This window comes from Pseudophryne corroboree, chromosome 2 (genome assembly GCF_028390025.1).
Source record: "Pseudophryne corroboree isolate aPseCor3 chromosome 2, aPseCor3.hap2, whole genome shotgun sequence".
Lineage (NCBI taxonomy): Eukaryota > Metazoa > Chordata > Amphibia > Anura > Myobatrachidae > Pseudophryne > Pseudophryne corroboree.
In genome coordinates, this window is record NC_086445.1 from 221,048,871 (window position 1) to 221,066,088 (window position 17,218).

General features: G+C 49.8%; 1 protein-coding gene across 1 annotated transcript in view; it reads left to right on the plus strand.

Annotated features, from left to right (window-relative positions):
* The window catches only part of DCTN2 (dynactin subunit 2), a 141,185-nt gene extending 137,724 nt beyond the window's left edge, over positions 1 to 3,461 (plus strand). The window contains exon 14 of the mRNA XM_063952351.1: positions 2,791 to 3,461. Within this exon, the coding sequence (XP_063808421.1) occupies positions 2,791 to 2,877 (87 nt within the window). The 3' untranslated portion in view covers positions 2,878 to 3,461. The remainder of the gene's footprint in view (positions 1 to 2,790) is intronic.
* The last annotated feature ends 13,757 nt before the right edge of the window (positions 3,462 to 17,218 follow it).

The window sequence follows — 17,218 nt, forward strand, 5'->3', positions numbered from 1 at the left end:
ACATAATTCCGTACCTGGGCGGTCTTCTGATAAAGGTGCCGTCCAGGGAGAGGTTGCTGGACAGCATTGGCCTCTCAACCAAACTTCTCCAGGATCACTGGTGGATTCTGAACCTTCCAAAATCTCACCTAGAGCCAACACGGAGGCTCCCATTCCTGGGAATAATACTGGACACGGAGTCAGAGTGTGTTCCTTCCATTGGAAAAGGCATTGGTAATCCAGTCTAGTTTGGTTCGGGATGTCCTGAAGCCAACCCGAATATCTTTTCATCTATGCATTCGCCTTCTGGGGAAAATGGTGGCCTCTTACGAGGCATTTCAATATGGAAGGCAAGACCCTTCCAGCTCGATCTGTTGGACAAATGGTCCGGATCGCATCTTCACATGCACCAGAAGATTCGTCTGTCGCCTCGTTGAGGGTCAGAGGTTCGGAATTCAGGACTGAATCCTGTTAACCACGGACGCAAGCCTCCGAGGTTGGGGAGCTGTCACCCAGGGAGTGCAGTTTCAAGGAAGATGGTCAAGTCAAGAAGTCATCCTTCCAATCAACATTCTAGAAACCAGGGCCATATACAACGCCCTTCTGCTGGTCTCTTATCTTGAGGATCAGGCCATTCAAGCCCAGTCGGATAATGTGACGGCAGTGACGTATGTAAACCGACAGGGCGGAACGAAAAGCAGAGCAGCAATGTCAGAGGTGTCGAGAATTCTCCACTGGGCAGAAAAAAAATGCTGTGGCGTTTTCAGCGGTCTTCATTCCGGGAATAGACAAATGGGAAGCAGACTTCTTCAGCAGACACGACCTGCACCCGGGGGAGTGGGGCCTTCACCCGGAAGTGTTCAGGTGCTTGACACGTTAGTGGGGATATCCACAAATAGACATGATGGCCTCTCGTCTCAACAAGAAGCTCAAGCGGTATTTTTCCAGGTCGAGAGACCCACAGGCAGTGGTGTTGGACGCTCTGACGACTCCATGGGTCTATCAGATGGTGTACATGTTTCCTCCACTTCCTCTGATCCCAAGAATTCTCAAAAGAATAAAAAGGGAAAAGGTTCAAGCAATACCCATTGTTCCGGACTGACCAAGAAGGGCCTGGTAAGCGGACCTTCTAAAGATGCTCCCTGAGGATCCGTGACCTCTACCTCTTCACGAGGCTTTTCTACAACAGGGCCTGTTCGTCTATCAGGACTTACCGCGGCTACGTTTGACTGCATGGAAGTTGAACGGCTGATTCTAGCCAGGAGAGGGATCCCTAATAAAGTTATCCCGACTATGATCCAAGCCAGGAAGGTGGTAATGTCGAAACATTACCACCGTATTTGGAAGAAATATGCCTCTTGGTGTGAGAGCAGAACTTATTCTGCGGTGGAATTTCACCTGGGACGTTTCCTGTTTTTTCTGCAGGCAGGTGTGTATGTGGGCATACGTCTGGGCTCCATAAAAGTCCAGATTTTGGCTTTGTCTATTTTCTTTCAAAAACAATTGGCTTCTCTCTGTGAGGTCCAGACGTTTTTTAAAGGTGTTCTGCACATCCAACTTCCATTGTGCCTCCCACGGCACCTTGGGATCTCAATTTGGTGCTGCAGTTCCTCCAATCGGACTAGTTTGAACCGTTACAAGAGGTGGGGGGCGTAAAATATCTTACGTGGAAGACAGTCACACTGTAGGCCTTGGCTTCAGGAAGATGTGTGTTGGAGCTGGGGGCTTTATCTCCAAGAGCCCCTATTTAGTTTTTCATGAGGACAGAGCTGAACTCAGAACTCGTTAGCAATTTCTTCCGAAAGTGGTGTCTGCATTTCACGTCAACCAACCTATTGTGGTTCCGGTTATCACCGACACTTCCACTACTTCAAAGTCTTTGGATGTTGTGAGGGCTTTGAAGGTATACGTAAACAGGACAGCTCGTCACAGGAAATCTGACTCGCTGTTCATCCGATATGATCCCAATAAAATTGGGTGTCCTGCTTCAAAGCAGACAATTGCACGCTGGATCAGGCTCACTACCCAGCATGCTTATTCCACGGCAGGCGTGCCGGTTCTAAAATCTGTACAGGCCCCACTGTAGGTCGGTGGGTTCTTCCTAGGCGGCTGCCCGGGGTGTCTCTGCTTTACAGCTCTGCCGAGCGGCTACTTGGTCTGGTTCGAACACGTTTGCTATGTTCTACATGTTCGACACTTTGGCCTCTGAGGACCTTCAGTTTGGTTAATCAGTTCTGCAGGAACCTCGGCACTCTCCCACCCAGTTTGGGAGCTTTTTTTAGTACCCATGGTACTAAATGGAACCCCAGTATCCTCTAGGACGTAAGAGAAAATAGGATTTTAATTACCTACCGGTAAATCCTTTTATCATGGTCTACAGAGGATACTGGGCACCCGCCCAGTGCTTCGTTCTTCCTGCACTGTTACTTGGTTAAGTATTGTTGGTTCAGCTGTTGCTGTTCCTGTTTTAAAGTTGGGTTAGCATAGCTTTCCTCTGTTTTGTGTGAGTTGGTTCGGAATCTCACCACTATCTTTATCTATCCTTCTCTCAAAGTATGTCAGTCTCCTCGGGCACAATTTACTAGACTGAGTCTGGTAGGAGGGGCATAGAGGGAGGAGCCAGCCCGCACTATCAAATTCTTAAATTGACCATGGCTGCTAGTGGACCTGTCTATACCCCATGGTACTAAATGGAACCCCAGTGTCCTCTACGGACTACGAGAAAAGGATTTAACGGTAGGTAATTAAAATCCTATTATCACCTGTCTCTCCTCTGTCATGCTGAAATACTAATTCCTGTTTTCTCTACAGGTCCAAAAGGCCATGAAGGAGAATTTAGCTACAGTTGAGGACAACTTTACTAGTATCGACTCCAGAATAAAGAAACTGAGCAAATGAGCTGCAATTTTCTCTTCACAGCCCCAATCCCCTAAACTGCAAGAAACGAGTTCCTGCAAACGCTGCACTATGAAACTACTCCTAATTCCCCTTTGCTAAAAGGAAGGTTTTACCATTGTGTATATATCTATATATAGTCTTGTTAACATTCAGTTTTACCCATTCTTCTGCTCTTACCCCTGAGCATGCTTAGAGTGCGTCTCCTGTACCCATCCATGCACGGGACCCTGCTGCACCTATTTGTATCAGGTGCTTTTACTACGGTCCAAGCTCGTGGGAATTATAGCCTTTTTCAAGGTGTTGCGTTTGCATGTTGGTATGGGCAGAGCCTGGGGACGAGAGAACTCTTCATATTTTTTTATTTATATCTGTATGTACGTTTCCGTTTCACCCTCTGGTGCAGATCAGGGTAAATATGAACAATACACTGAAAATAATATAACAATGTTGCTAGCTTGAGGGATGCTGTTCTACACTAATTGTCCTTTCTGAAAATAAACATAAGTAAATTATAATGATAAATATCTGGAAACTTGATGGCCTCTTACTGCTCCTTCTTACATAAAATAATCTTTGTAAAACAATTGTTATATGTGAAATTTATTTCTTACCCTTTATAATGCAACGCATAAAACAGAATGCTATATTAGTGATCACATATATACATATCTTCACAAGGTTCCATGGTCGTCTTGTAAATACGTTACTAGGAATCCTGTATAATTCTGTATAATAAAAGTTTAACGCTTCTCCTCACCTCTATGGGGGGGATATCAAGTGTTTTGGGTGTCGGCTCCTGACTGAGCAATTAAAATGTTGATCTGTTTGGGTACACACAGCCGCCAGCACTGAAATTACGGTTACGTCGTTCTGTCATTTTGATTGGCTGGTAACTAGTTAATATGTATTTCAGTAGCGACAGAAAGCGATCTATAAATCAGAAAAGTGCTTTTTGTTTCGTTCAAGAAAAGCTTATTAAAAATGATTTACCCATTTCACTCTGGCATTGTGTGCATATAGGACAAAGGGTATTCATGTGTTATAATAGTTTTTAATTAAAACAAATGGCATCTATCGCCTCAGTAAATTTAAAAATTACTTTTCTTATTTTTAATATTGAAAGTTTATGTACTTGTGCCTGCAGAAAATACCACTCTCTGCTAGGGAATGAAGCACTGACGGTGCTCCTGTAAGAGTTCTCCTAGCGCCCCTGAAATACTCAGTGTCCTGGTTTCTTGGAATCAGTCCCTCTTTAATTATGCTGTTGTGGCATGGAACCAAGAATAGAATAAATAAAATACACCATATTGTACACTGCGATAAATGATGAACGGTGCCTGTCCATACTTTCTAATTACACTTCTCTTTACCTGAACAGTAGCAAATGGTGAGATGGAAATTGGAATTGGTAGAAATAAAAAATGGAAAGTTGTGTTACTGCTGTGAAAACAGCTGCATTTCACAACTTTACTAAGAGGAGTGGAATTTTCAGTACGTGGCTTTTGTACAATGACTGGACAACTGGATACTTTGCAATAAGTTTTCACTGTGTTCTGTGTGTGCATGTGATCTCTCAAGAAGTTTGTTGCTTCATATATGGAATAACATTTAATTCACTTTTTAGTACCTTAGCTTATATTGTTAGTTCATTTTTTTTTTACATCAGCAAACTCATTGTTCTGTATGCAGTGTCCAGTCTGCAAGAGATACTGAGAGACTGCCCAGTATAGGTCTTCCTTAAGGTCCAGAAAAAGGATCTACCCAGAGATATTCGGGAGCTGTAAAAATTAGGTGCTTTGCTAAGCTGCAGCCAGATTTTAGAGGGAAGTCACTCCCACTATGGCAAGAACACAACAAAAGGAAGGCTGTGCTCCCAAGAGGAAAGAACAAATACTTTCACCAAATATATAAATTAAAAAAAAGCAATTTATTAAAAACAATATCCTGTATTAAACAGTATACCACATGAATTCATGTATTTAAAATGGGAATGGTTTACCTGGGATACTGGGTCAGGACATGTATCGATGATACAGTGCAAAGAATCCATTCCAATTAGTGCCCTTCAATTGTATTAGAGTCCAGTAGCAAAAGTCTCTTAGGTAGATAGAGAGTCCAAATTGTTCTTTGCGTGCACGGTTAGAGGAATGTGCTATGAAATAAGTCCTGTGTACTGTAGGGGTACCTCATGCAATACGGTGTTTGGATGATGCCTCTCTGAAACTCGTCTGAATGGCTGGCCAATGTCAAGGGCTGGTTCGGATCCAAATAACGGTTGTCCTGCTCCAGTGGATGAAAATCTGACGTGTTTCGCTGCATATAGCTTGCAGCTTTTTCAAAGGTATGGTAAGTTGTCTGGGTTGAAGGTTTATATACCCTAGACAAAATGGTAGCTTAATTAGCACCTGGTTACATAGTTCTATTAATCAGACATACTACACATTAAAACAGTTAAAAAAATGTATGGGAGACAGACCCATCCCTACAGGGGGACATGACAACCAATATAGTCAAACTATTGTTTCAAAGTTTAATAAGTACTTTTATTTTTAAATAGGATTTCTGCTGCGGGGTACACTGGGCTCCACAAGGAAATACATCGGGGTGTAGAGTAGGATCTTGGTCCGAGGCACCAACATGCTCAAAGCTTTCGACTGTTCCCAAGATGCACAGCGCCGCCTCCTCTATAACCCTGCCTCCATGCCAGAGAGCTCAGTTTGTAGTTGGTGCCTGCAGTAGCAGGTCACTTAACAGGGGGCTACTTCTGGCAGCCCGTTCTTAGCTTAAAGACTTTAAAGAAAGAAGAGGACTATACCACGGGCTACAGCAGGCTGCGTCTGATCGCTGTCGCTGCTGCAGCTCCATCACCCCCAGCGGCGCTGTATACTCCCTCGCCGCGGTTGCCGGTTCACTATAGCGGAGGTGCAGGCTTCTTCCTCTGTCCTCCAGTGAGTCACACACCGCCGTCTCCCGGATCGCGGGGCCGCTGACAAGGGTGAGGTAAGGGGCTCTGTGCCGCACTTTTGCACCGCGATCCCGCACGACCATAGGTGGGCCACGCTGGCGTGGACATAGATTACTGGGCTGCTTGCTCCACTAGCCCCCAGGGTGATTATATAAGGGCACAGGTCAGGGGGGACGTTGTACCATTAACCCCCCCCCCCCCCCCCCCTGTTTTTTTTACTGCCCGCACTACCACGGTGGGGATGCCTGAGGTCCCTCCCCCCAGCCCCAGGGCGCCATTTCTACAGTGTTCCTGCCCTGGAGCTGCATCTCTCTCCCTGACTCCTGATCAGTGGCTGTCATACATTGAGCCGAGCTGTTTCTAGGACTGCAGGGGCAAATCCTCCTCTGTGGAACTGCCTGACTGCCAGTGCTGTGTTTCCCACGGGACACTTGAGTATTCTACTTGTCATTGCGACTGCTAGATAAGAAAGAGTGCATACTGTCAGGGTTGTGTGGTACAAACACCCTGTGATATACATCCAGTGCTTACTGTGTTTGTTATATCTACTAGTTTCACGTATAGCCATACTGAGTATTACTTTGTATTGCTAGTCCAGTGCAGTTTATGGTACATAATTTCTGCATGGTACGTGTGTGACTATATACGTGTGTTTGCATGTAGCTGCTGCGTGGTTGCCTTATTGCAGGGTATTTCAGCGTGTTATAACTATATTACTGTACCTGTGGGGGCCAAGTGTTTCAGGTTTTTATCTGATAATATAGGGTTGTTTCACAAGATTTACTACTGCAGTATTTTTTACTTGTGAATTATAGTCACCATATATATTTCTCTAACGTCCTAGTGGATGCTGGGGACTCCGTAAGGACCATGGGGAATAGACGGGCTCCGCAGGAGACAGGGCACTTCAAGAAAGAATTTGGATACTGGTGTGCTCTGGCTCCTCCCTCTATGTCCCTCCTCCAGACCTCAGTTTGAATCTGTGCCCGGACGAGCTGGGTGCTACTTAGTGAGCTTTCCTGAGCTTGCTGTAAGAAAGTATTTTGTTAGGTTTTTTTATTTTCAGAGAGATCTGCTGGCAACAGACTCTCTGCAGCGTGGGACTGAGGGGAGAGAAGCAGCCCTACTCACTGAAGATAGGTCCTGCTTCTTAGGCTACTGGACACCATTAGCTCCAGAGGGATCGTACACAGGATCTCACCCTTTGTCGTCCGATCCCGGAGCCGCGCCGCCGTCCCCCTCGCAGAGCCGGAAGACAGAAGCCGGTGCAAGAAGACTTCGAAATCGGCGGCAGAAGACTCCCGTCTTCATTGAGGTAGCGCACAGCACTGCAGCTGTGCGCCATTGCTCCCACATTAAATCCACATACTCCGGTCACTGTAGGGTGCAGGGGGGGGGGGGGGGGCGCCCTGGGCAGCAATTAGAGACCTCTTTGGCAAAAGTTTGCATAATATACAGTTGGGCACTGTATATATATATGAGCCCCTGCCAAAATTGTACATAAAAGCGGGACAGAAGCCTGCCATCGAGGGGGGGGGGGCTTCTTCCTCAGCACTCACCAGCGCCATGTTTTTTCTCCACAGCACCGCTGAGAGGAAGCTCCCCAGTCTCTCCCCTGCAGTTACACGGTAGAAGAGGGTAAAAAGAGAGGGGGGGGCACATAATTATGCGCAAAAATCAATATAAACAGCAGCTACTGGGTTAACATTAAGTTACTGTGTTATTCCTGGGTTAATAGCGCTGGGGTGTGTGCTGGCATACTCTCTCTCTGTCTCTCCAAAGGGCCTTATGGGGGAATTGTCTTCAGATGAGCATTCCCTGAGTGTGTGGTGTCGGTACGTGTGCGTCGACATGTCTGAAGTAAAAGGCTCCCCTAAGGAGGAGATAGAGCAAATATGTGTGTGAGGGTGTCTCAGTCGACAACGCCGACACCTGTTTGGATATGTGTAATTAAGTGCTAAGGTGAATTTATTGCACAAAAGATTAGAGAATAGACAGGGAATCTACCCATGTCTGTCCCTATGTCGCAGAGACCTTCAGAGTCTCTCAATGCTCACTATCCAAAATAATAGACACTGATATCGACACGGAGTCTGACTCCAGTGTCGACTACGATAATGCAAAGTTACAGCCAAAATGGCAGAAAAGTATTCAATATATGATTATTGTAATAAAAGATGATTTGCATATCACTGATGACTCATCTGTCCCTGACACAAGGGTACACATGTTTAAGGGGAAGAAAGCTGAGGTAAATTTCCCTCCTCTCATGAGGAAAAAGAGCGGGAATCTCCAGACAAGAGACTGCAGCTTCCCACAAAGAATTCTCAGGCAGTATCCTTTCCCCACTAGGGCCAGGATAGGATGGGAATCTTCACGTTTGCCCAAAAGGTAGCCCTGACGTAACAGCTATTCTCAGGGATCCTGCAGATAGCGTGCACATTCTGGTACACTACTCAGACTGGCGATTGTGCTGGCATGGGTTTATAGCGCTGTGGCAGCATGGACAGGTACCTTATCAGCAGAGATTGAGACCCTAGTATGTAGATATATATATATATATATCTCCTATATATTTGGCTACATCTGTGACTCTGTGCCTGGCCGTAACGCTGGGTGGAGTCACAGCGGTGGGCGGAGTCAGCAACTCTCTGCTCCTGCTGCCTGTCCATCTCTCTCCCCTCCCCCCACCCATCAGCATCTCTGACTCCCCGGCCGCGGCGCCGGGCCAACAACAACGGCTGCTGCCGCCCCCGGCATACACATCAGGAGGGACGGGTGGCGCAGGATAAGGCTTTCATAGCCCTCCCTGCCCCGCGTACACAGACCCGCCGCCTCCTCCGCACACATCCAGCTGTCCGCTCTCCTGCTGTGACAGGAGCCGAGTGCTGCAGTGACGTCATCTCCTGCAACACTCGCCTCCTGTCACTGAGAAGAGCCGGCACACACACTCTCCAGTCTCCGGGGGCTGCCAGCATCTACAGGCAAGCTGGAAACACCCCCGAAGCGAGAGAAAACATACCCGCGAGGCCACGCCCCTTTCACAGCAGGCCACGCCCTCTTTTCAGCAGCAGGGGGATGAGAGATGTGTGTAACAGTAATACTGACCCGGTGACGCCTCTGGACACTACTGTTTACCAGCCTGCAGCAGCCGCCCACAGCCTCAACGGTGAGTCCCTCCGGCCATCCTACCCACTGATTCTGTGTGTGGTCCCCACTTTACAAATGTCTCCTCTTCTGGTGCCCTCCCCCTCCACTACTTTCCCCCCTCTCTTCATCAGCTTCCTCACTGGGGACCCTCCCTGCCGCCCCGCGTCTCTATCCCCTCCCTACCGCCCCGCGTCTCTCTATCCCCTCCCTGCCGACCAGCGTCTCTCTATCCCCTCCCTGCCGACCCGCGTCTCTCTATCCCCTCCCTACCTCCCGAGTCTCTCTATCCCCTCCCTACCGCCCCGCGTCTCTCTATCCCCTCCCTACCGCCCCGCGTCTCTCTATCCCTTCCCTACCGCCCCGCGTCTTTCTATCCCCTCCCTACCGCCCCGCGTCTCTATATCCCCTCCCAGCCGCCCCGCCTCTCTATCTACCTGCTGCCCCGCGTCTCTGTATCCCCTCCCTAACACCCTGCATCTCTGTATCCCCTCCCTACCGCCCCACGTCTCTATCCCCTCCCTACCGCCCCGCGTCTCTGTATCTTCTCCCTACCGCCCGCGTCTGTCTGTATCCCCTCCTCCCTACGCCTCTGTATCCCCACCCTACCACCCCGCGTCTCTCTATCCCCTCCCTGCCACCCTGCATCTCTCTATCCCCTCCCTACCGCCCCGCGATTCTGTATCTCCTCCCTACAGCCCGCGTCTTTCTGTATCCCCACCCTACCACCCCGCGTCTCTCTAACCCCTCCCTACCGCCCACGTCTCTCTATCCCCTCCCTGCCACCCTGCGTCTCTATCCCCTCCCTACCGCCCCGCGTCTCTCTATCCCCTCCCTACCGCCCACGTCTCTCTATCCCCTCCCTGCCACCCTGCGTCTCTCTATCCCCTCCCTACCGCCCTGCGTCTCTCTATCCCCTCCCTGCCGCCCCGCGTCTCTCTATCCCCTCCCAGCCGCCCCGCCTCTCTGTATCCTCTACCTGCTGCCCCGCGTCTCTGTATCCCCTCCCTACCGCCCCGCGTCTCTCTATCCCCTCCCTACCGCCCCGCGTCTCTCTATCCCCTCCCTACCGCCCTGCGTCACTCTATCTCCTCCCTACCGTCCCACGTCTCTGTATCCCCTCCCTACCGCTCTGCGTCTCTGTATCCCCTCCCTACCGCCCTGCATCTCTGTATCCCCTCCCTACCGCTCTGCGTCTCTGTATTCCCTCCCTACCGCCCTGTGTCTCTGTATCCCCTCCCTACCGCTCTGCGTCTCTTTCCCCTCCCTACCGCTCTGCGTCTCTGTATCCCCTCCCTACCGCTCTGCATCACCTCCCTACCGCTCTGCGTTTCTGTATCCCCTCCCTACGGCCCTGCGTTTCTGTATCCCCTCCCTACCGCCCCGCGTCTCTGTATCCCCTCCCTACCGCCCTGTATCCCATACACGGTCCATACCACTGGCTCCTTGATACCTCCCTGACAAACCCTCACCAGGAGTACAGGAGCCATAACCCCCTGCGGTGCCCCCCATAGTTACCGGTATATCGGTGATGCTCCGCTCTGCCGCCTCCTCCCTATCCCTCACACAGCAAGCGCAGGGCGCAAGCCCAGCACCGAGTACATGACCGTGCTGTCCATGCCCATTGGCCCTGGTACCAGCTCCAGCCATCGCCCCCTCCTCCTACTGCACCTGAGGAGGGCGCGCACATAGCGCATGCAGAGGGGACTGGTGCACCTGCGGCCGCATGGAGACCTTGCGTGCGCAACATGTCCGTCTTGCTACACCTGAAGGATGGTACGGTGTAGAGAGAGGACACAGCTGTCCCTGCTCCGCATTGTACCAGCACTTCCCTCTGTGTCTAATGACACCATTTACCTCTGCATGCGGGTATGTCTATATCATATACATCCTTATCCGTGTCCTATATATTGTTACAAATAAAATGACATAGGTATAGGTCCCGCACCCCCTCCCCCCACACCTGCATCCACCTCCCCGTCCACTCGCAGCATCTACATACTCCCTGCCTCATCCGCGGTCCCCCCCGCACCCACTACATTCTGTACATCGTGCTCTGCAGGCACTGTTCACGCCGTCGCAAGGGGCTTCACTATTGGAAGCACTTTCGTTGTGCAATATTTAACCACTAACAAACCTAGGAATGCAGGTAATACTCATACAAATATTGAACCGCAGCAAGGCGTGCAGGGGTTAAGGGGGCGTAGCCCCTTTCGACGGTGTGAAGAGCGCCCGTAGGGCGCGATGAAGCACCTAGTAAATATATATATATATATATATATATTAAAGATGCTGTCTTAAGAGATTGGGCATGTTATATATATATATATAACATGCCCAAAGAGACATGAGTATACTGGGTCCTAGAGTCAAAGCTATGTCGATTTCTGCTTGACGTGTCCTGTAGAATATGCAATGGACAGATGATGCCGACTTAAGAGGCATATGGAAGGCTGAGGATTGTGTGGAGAAGGGTTCTCGGACCTGGTCTCCACAGCTATAGCTGGTAATTCTGATATTTTGCCTTATATTCCTGCACAGCCTAGGAAAGCACGACATTATCAAATGCAGCCTTTCGAAAAAAGAAACAAGAAAGTCCGAGGTGCGTCCTTTCTTGCCAGAGGCGGGGGCAGAGGAAAGAAGCTGCACAACACAGCTAGTTCCCAGGAACAGAAGTACTCCCCAGCCTCTACAAAAATCCACCGCATGTCGCTGGGGCTCCACAGGCGGAGCTACGCCCGGTGGGGGCACGCTTTCGTAAGTTCAGCCACAAGTGGGTTCACTCCCTGTTAGATCCCTGGGCAATAGATATTGTGTCTCAGGGATACAAGCTGGACTTTGAGAAGATGCCCCCTCACCGACGGCCCTGCCGGCTTCCCCCCACGAGAGGGAAACAGTGTTAACTGCAATTCACAAATTGTATCTTCAACAGGTGGTGGTCAAGGTTCCCCTCCTTCAACAAGGAGGGGGTTATTATTCGACCATGTGGTAGTCCCGAAACCGGACGGTTCGGTAAGACCCATATTGAATTTAAAATCCCTGAACATATACCTGAAAAGGTTCAAGTTCAAGATGGAATCACTAAGAGCAGTCATTGCAAGCCTGAAAGGGGGAGATTTTATGGTGACTCGGGACATAAAGGAAGCATACATTCATGTCCCCATTTATCCACCTCATCAGGCGTACCTCAGAATTGCGGTACGGGATTGTCATTACCAATTTCAGACGTTGCCGTTTGGTCTCTCCACGGCCCCGAGAATGTTCACCAAGGTAATGGCGGAAATGATGGTGCTCCTGCGGAAGCAAGGTGTCACTATTATCACGTACTTGGACGATCTCCTCATAAAAGTGAGATCAAGAGAGCAGTGGCTGAACAGCGTATCACTTTCTCTGGAAGTGTAACGGCAACACGGCTGGATTCTATATATTCCAAAGTCGCAGTTGGTTCCTACAGCTCATCTGCCTCTCCTAGGCATGATCCTAGACACATACTAGAAAAGGGTTTATCTCCCGGTAGAGAGAGCTCAGGAACTCGTGACACTGGTCAGGAATCTATTAAAACCAAAACAGGTGTCAGTGCATCACTGCACTCGAGTCCTGGGAAGAATGGTGGCATCATACAAGGCCATTCCCTTCGGCAGGTTCCATGCGAGGACCTTCCAATGGGACTTACTGGACAAGTGGTCCGGATCACATCTTCAGATGCATCGGTTAATCACCCTATCCCCCAGGGCCAGGGTGTCTCTCCTGTGGTGGCTGCAGAGTGCTCACCTTCTCGAAGGTTGCAAATTCGGCATTCAGGACTGGGTCCTGGTGACCACGGATGCAAGCCTCCGAGGGTGGGGGGCAGTCACATAGGGAAGAAATTTCCAAGGGCTGTGGTCAAGTCAGGAGACTTGCCTTCACATCAACATCCTGGAACTAAGGGCCATATACACCGCCCTACGTCAAGCAGAGTCCCTGCTTCGCGACCAACCGGTTCTGATTCAGTCAGACAATATCACCGCAGTGGCTCATGTAAACCGCCAAGGCGGCACAAGGAGCAGGGTGGCGATGGTAGAAGCCACCAGAATTCTTCGCTGGGCGGAGAATCACGTAAGAGCACTGTCAGCAGTGTTCATTCTGGGAGTAGACAACTGGGAAGCAGACTTCCTCAGCAGGCACGACCTCCACCCGGGAGAGTGGGGACTTCATCAAGAAGTCTTCACGCAGATTGCAAGGCGGTGGGAACTGCCACAGGTGGACATGATGGCATCCCGCCTCAACAAAAAGCTACAGGGATATTGCGCCAGGTCAAGAGACCCTCAGGCGATAGCTGTAGACGCACTATTGACACCGTGGGTGTTCCAGTCGGTTTATGTATTTCCTCCTCTTCCTCTCATACCAAAGGTGCTGAGAATCATAAGTAAAAGAAGAGTGAGAACAATACTCATTGTTCCAGATTGGCCAAGAAGGACTTGGTATCCGGATCTGCAAGCAATGCTCTCAGAGGACCCATGGCCTCTGTCTCTAAGACAGGACTTGTTGCAACAGGGGCCCTGTCTGTTCCAAGACTTACCGCGGCTGCGTTTGACGGCATGGCGGTTGAACGCTGGATCCTAGCAGAAAAAGGCATTCCGGATGAGGTTATTCCTACGCTGATAAAGGCTAGGAAGGACGTGACGGCTAAACATTATCACCGTATATGGCGAAAATATGTTGCTTGGTGTGAGGCCAGGAATGCCCCTACGGAGGAATTCCAGCTGGGCCGTTTCCTTCACTTCCTACAGTTGGGAGTGACTTTGGGCCTGAAATTTGGTTCCATTAAGGTCCAGATTTCGGCTCTATCCATTTTCTTTCAAAAAGAACTGGCTTCTCTTCCTGAAGTCCAGATGTTTGTAAAGGGAGTGCTGCATATTCAGCCCCCTTTTGTGCCTCCAGTGGCACCTTGGGATCTTAACGTGGTGTTGAGTTTCCTGAAGTCACACTGGTTTGAGCCACTCAAAACCGTGGAGTTAAAATTTCTCACGTGGAAGGTGGTCATGCTATTAGCCTTGGCTTCAGCTAGGCGTGTGTCAGAATTAGCGGTTTTGTCACATAAAAGCCCCTATCTGGTTTTCCATATGGACAGGGCAGAATTGCGGACCCGTCCACAACTTCTGCCAAAAGTGGTGTTATCCTTTCATATGAACCAACCTATTGTGGTGCCTGTGGCTACTCGTGACTTGGAGGATTCCGAGTTACTAGATGTGGTCAGGGCTTTGAAGGTTTATGTAGCCAGAACGGCTAGGGTCAGGAAAACAGACTCTTTGTTTATCCTGTATGCTTCCAACAAGCTTGGGACGCCTGCTTCAAAGCAAACTATTGCTCGCTGGATCGGTAACACGATTCAGCAGGCTCATTCTGCGGCTGGGTTGCCGCTGCCTAAATCAGTTAAGGCCCATTCCACAAGGAAGGTGGGCTCTTCTTGGGCGGCTGCCCGAGGGGTCTCGGCATTACAGCTTTGCCGAGCGGCTACTTGGTCAGGTTCAAACACCTTTGCAAAGTTCTACAAGTTTGATACCCTGGCTGAGGAGGACCTTGTGTTTGCTCATTCGGTGCTGCAGAGTTATCCGCACTCTCCCGCCCCTTTGGGAGCTTTGGTATAATCCCCATGGTCCTTACGGAGTCCCCAGCATCCACTAGGACGTTAGAGAAAATAAGATTTTACTTACCGGTAATCTATTTCTCGTAGTCCGTAGTGGATGCTGGGCGCCCGTCCCAAGTGCGGACTTCTTCTGCAATACTTTTATATAGTTATTGCTTAAATAAGGGTTATGTTGGTTGCATCAGGGTTGATCTGATGCTCCGTTGTTGTTCATACTGTTAACTGGGTAAGTTTATCACGAGTTATACGGTGTGATTGGTGTGACTGGTATGAGTCTTGCCCTGGATTCCAAAATCCTTTCCTTGTACTGTCAGCTCTTCCGGGCACAGTTTCTCTAACTGAGGTCTGGAGGAGGGACATAGAGGGAGGAGCCAGAGCACACCAGTATCCAAATTCTTTCTTGAAGTGCCCTGTCTCCTGCGGAGCCCGTCTATTCCCCATGGTCCTTACGGAGTCCCCAGCATCCACTACGGACTACGAGAAATAGATTTACCGGTAAGTAAAATCTTATTATTTTTTTCCTGTTGAACCCTCGGTCTGTGCCAGCTTCGGCTGTTATTCTGAGAGTTCTTCCTAGGTACGGTGCTACTTATTATAAATTAACTGTTTGTACAGGGTTGCCGATTACTGTGAGCATTGTTATGTCTGCTACACGTGGCAACGATGAAGGGGCCTCTCCCACACTGCGTGGTAGTGAGGCCACTGACAGAATGGAGGATAATTTAACAGCTTAGAGTTCAGGTTAAGGGGCTTCTTTGCCCCCTAATGGGTTGGTAGCACTCGGGGCATCACAAGAACCACCTTGGGCTATGTTCTCCACATTAAGCACGATTGTAACTAAATTGACGCCCCCTGTGGGACCACCTGTGCCGTTACCACAGATTATGGTCCCTGGTGTGAACCCGCCATGGGCAGTTCAGCTTTCCACTCAGTTACCGCGATTGAAACGATCCATGTCCAAATTTAAGGATCACTCGCCCACATAAGACTAAGTTGTCTTCTAAAAGGGCCATTACTTCCTCCCGATCCGCGGCCTTAACGGACACGTCCTCTGAGGAGGATGGTGCTTATACTGACCCCTCTGACGCTGATGTTTCAGATGGGGAGGGGAAATCGTCCGTGGATGTCCCGGATTTGATTGAGGCGATACGGCTCATTCTTCAGGTGGCTGATGACTCGGAGCCTGAGACGGTCTCCAAGAAACCTGATAGGTTTAAGCGTAAGAAGGTGGTTAAGCAGGTTCTACCCTACTCTAAACACCTGACTGGCATACGTCAGGAATCCTGGGAAAATCTGGGGACAAAGTTTACACCGAATAAGAGACTGTTGGCTCGCTATCCTCTCTCTGCGGAGGTGTGTAAAAATTGGGAAACCCCTCCGCCTGTAGATTCTCATGTGGCACGCATGGTTGTTTCCTCTGCCCTGCCCGTAAGTACCGTCACCTCTCTGAAGGATCCGACGGATCGTCAGGTGGAGGGCTGTTTAAAAGTGATTTATACCCTGTCTGGGGCTGTTCAAAGGACAACTATTGCAGCGACTTGGGCTGTTGAGGCGTGGGCTCAGGAACTTGAGGCGGAACTTCCTTCTGATGTTTAAGCATGCTCGACAATGTCTCTCATATATTGCCACTGCTTCTCTGTACCTTAAGGAGGCGGCCACTGATGCCGGGGTGCTCACGGCCAAGACTGCTACTGCATCCGTTTTGGCCAGACGTATCCTTTGGTTGAGATCCTGGTCGGTGGATTTGGATTCCAGAAAAACCCTGGAGGTTCTTCCTTTCAAGGGAGACATCCTCTTTGGAGAAAATCTCGATAAGATTGTGGCTGACCTGACCTGGCTACTGCTAAAACAGCCTGCCTGCCTAGTATGGCTCCTTCCGCACAGATGGCTAAAAGTACTTTCCCTCGGTCCTTTCGTACTCCAGGTAAAGCAAAAGGTCAGGCGTACCCAAAGCAAGCCCGTGCTTCCAGACCTGCCAAGCCCAGACCGAAGCGTGCTTGGGCCGCCCGTCAGCCAGTTTAAAAAACCGATAAGCCTGCCGCATGACTGGGCGGGCCTCCCCTTGGGGGATCTCAGGGTGTGGGGCCGACTTCTAGGTTTTACCCAGGAATGGTTGAAGACCACTTCAGATACCTGGGTGAGTGAAGTCGTCACTCGAGGTTACGCCATACCCTTCAAGAATAGCCCCCCTCATCGATTTTGCCTGACAGATGTGCCTCTGGATCCGGCAAAAGCAAACACGTTGCACTCGGTGGTACATTCCCTCCTGTCCACAGGAGTGGTGGTACAGGTGCCTCTGGCTCAGAGGGGCAAGGGGTTCTATTCACCGCTGTTTCTAGTCCCGAAACCAAACGGGTCCTCGCGGCCCATTCTCAATCTGAAGACCTTGAACAAGCATTTGCGAATTTCCAAGTTCCATATGGAAACGCTGCGCTCTATTGTTCTGGCCATGGAGCCTGGGGACTATACGGTCTCCCTGGACATACAGGATGCCTACCTACATATTCCTATTGCGGTATCTCATCAGTACCTGCGGTTTGCAGTGAGCAACTTTCATTACCAATTTTGGGCGTTACCTTTTGGTTTGACAACTGCTCTGCGAG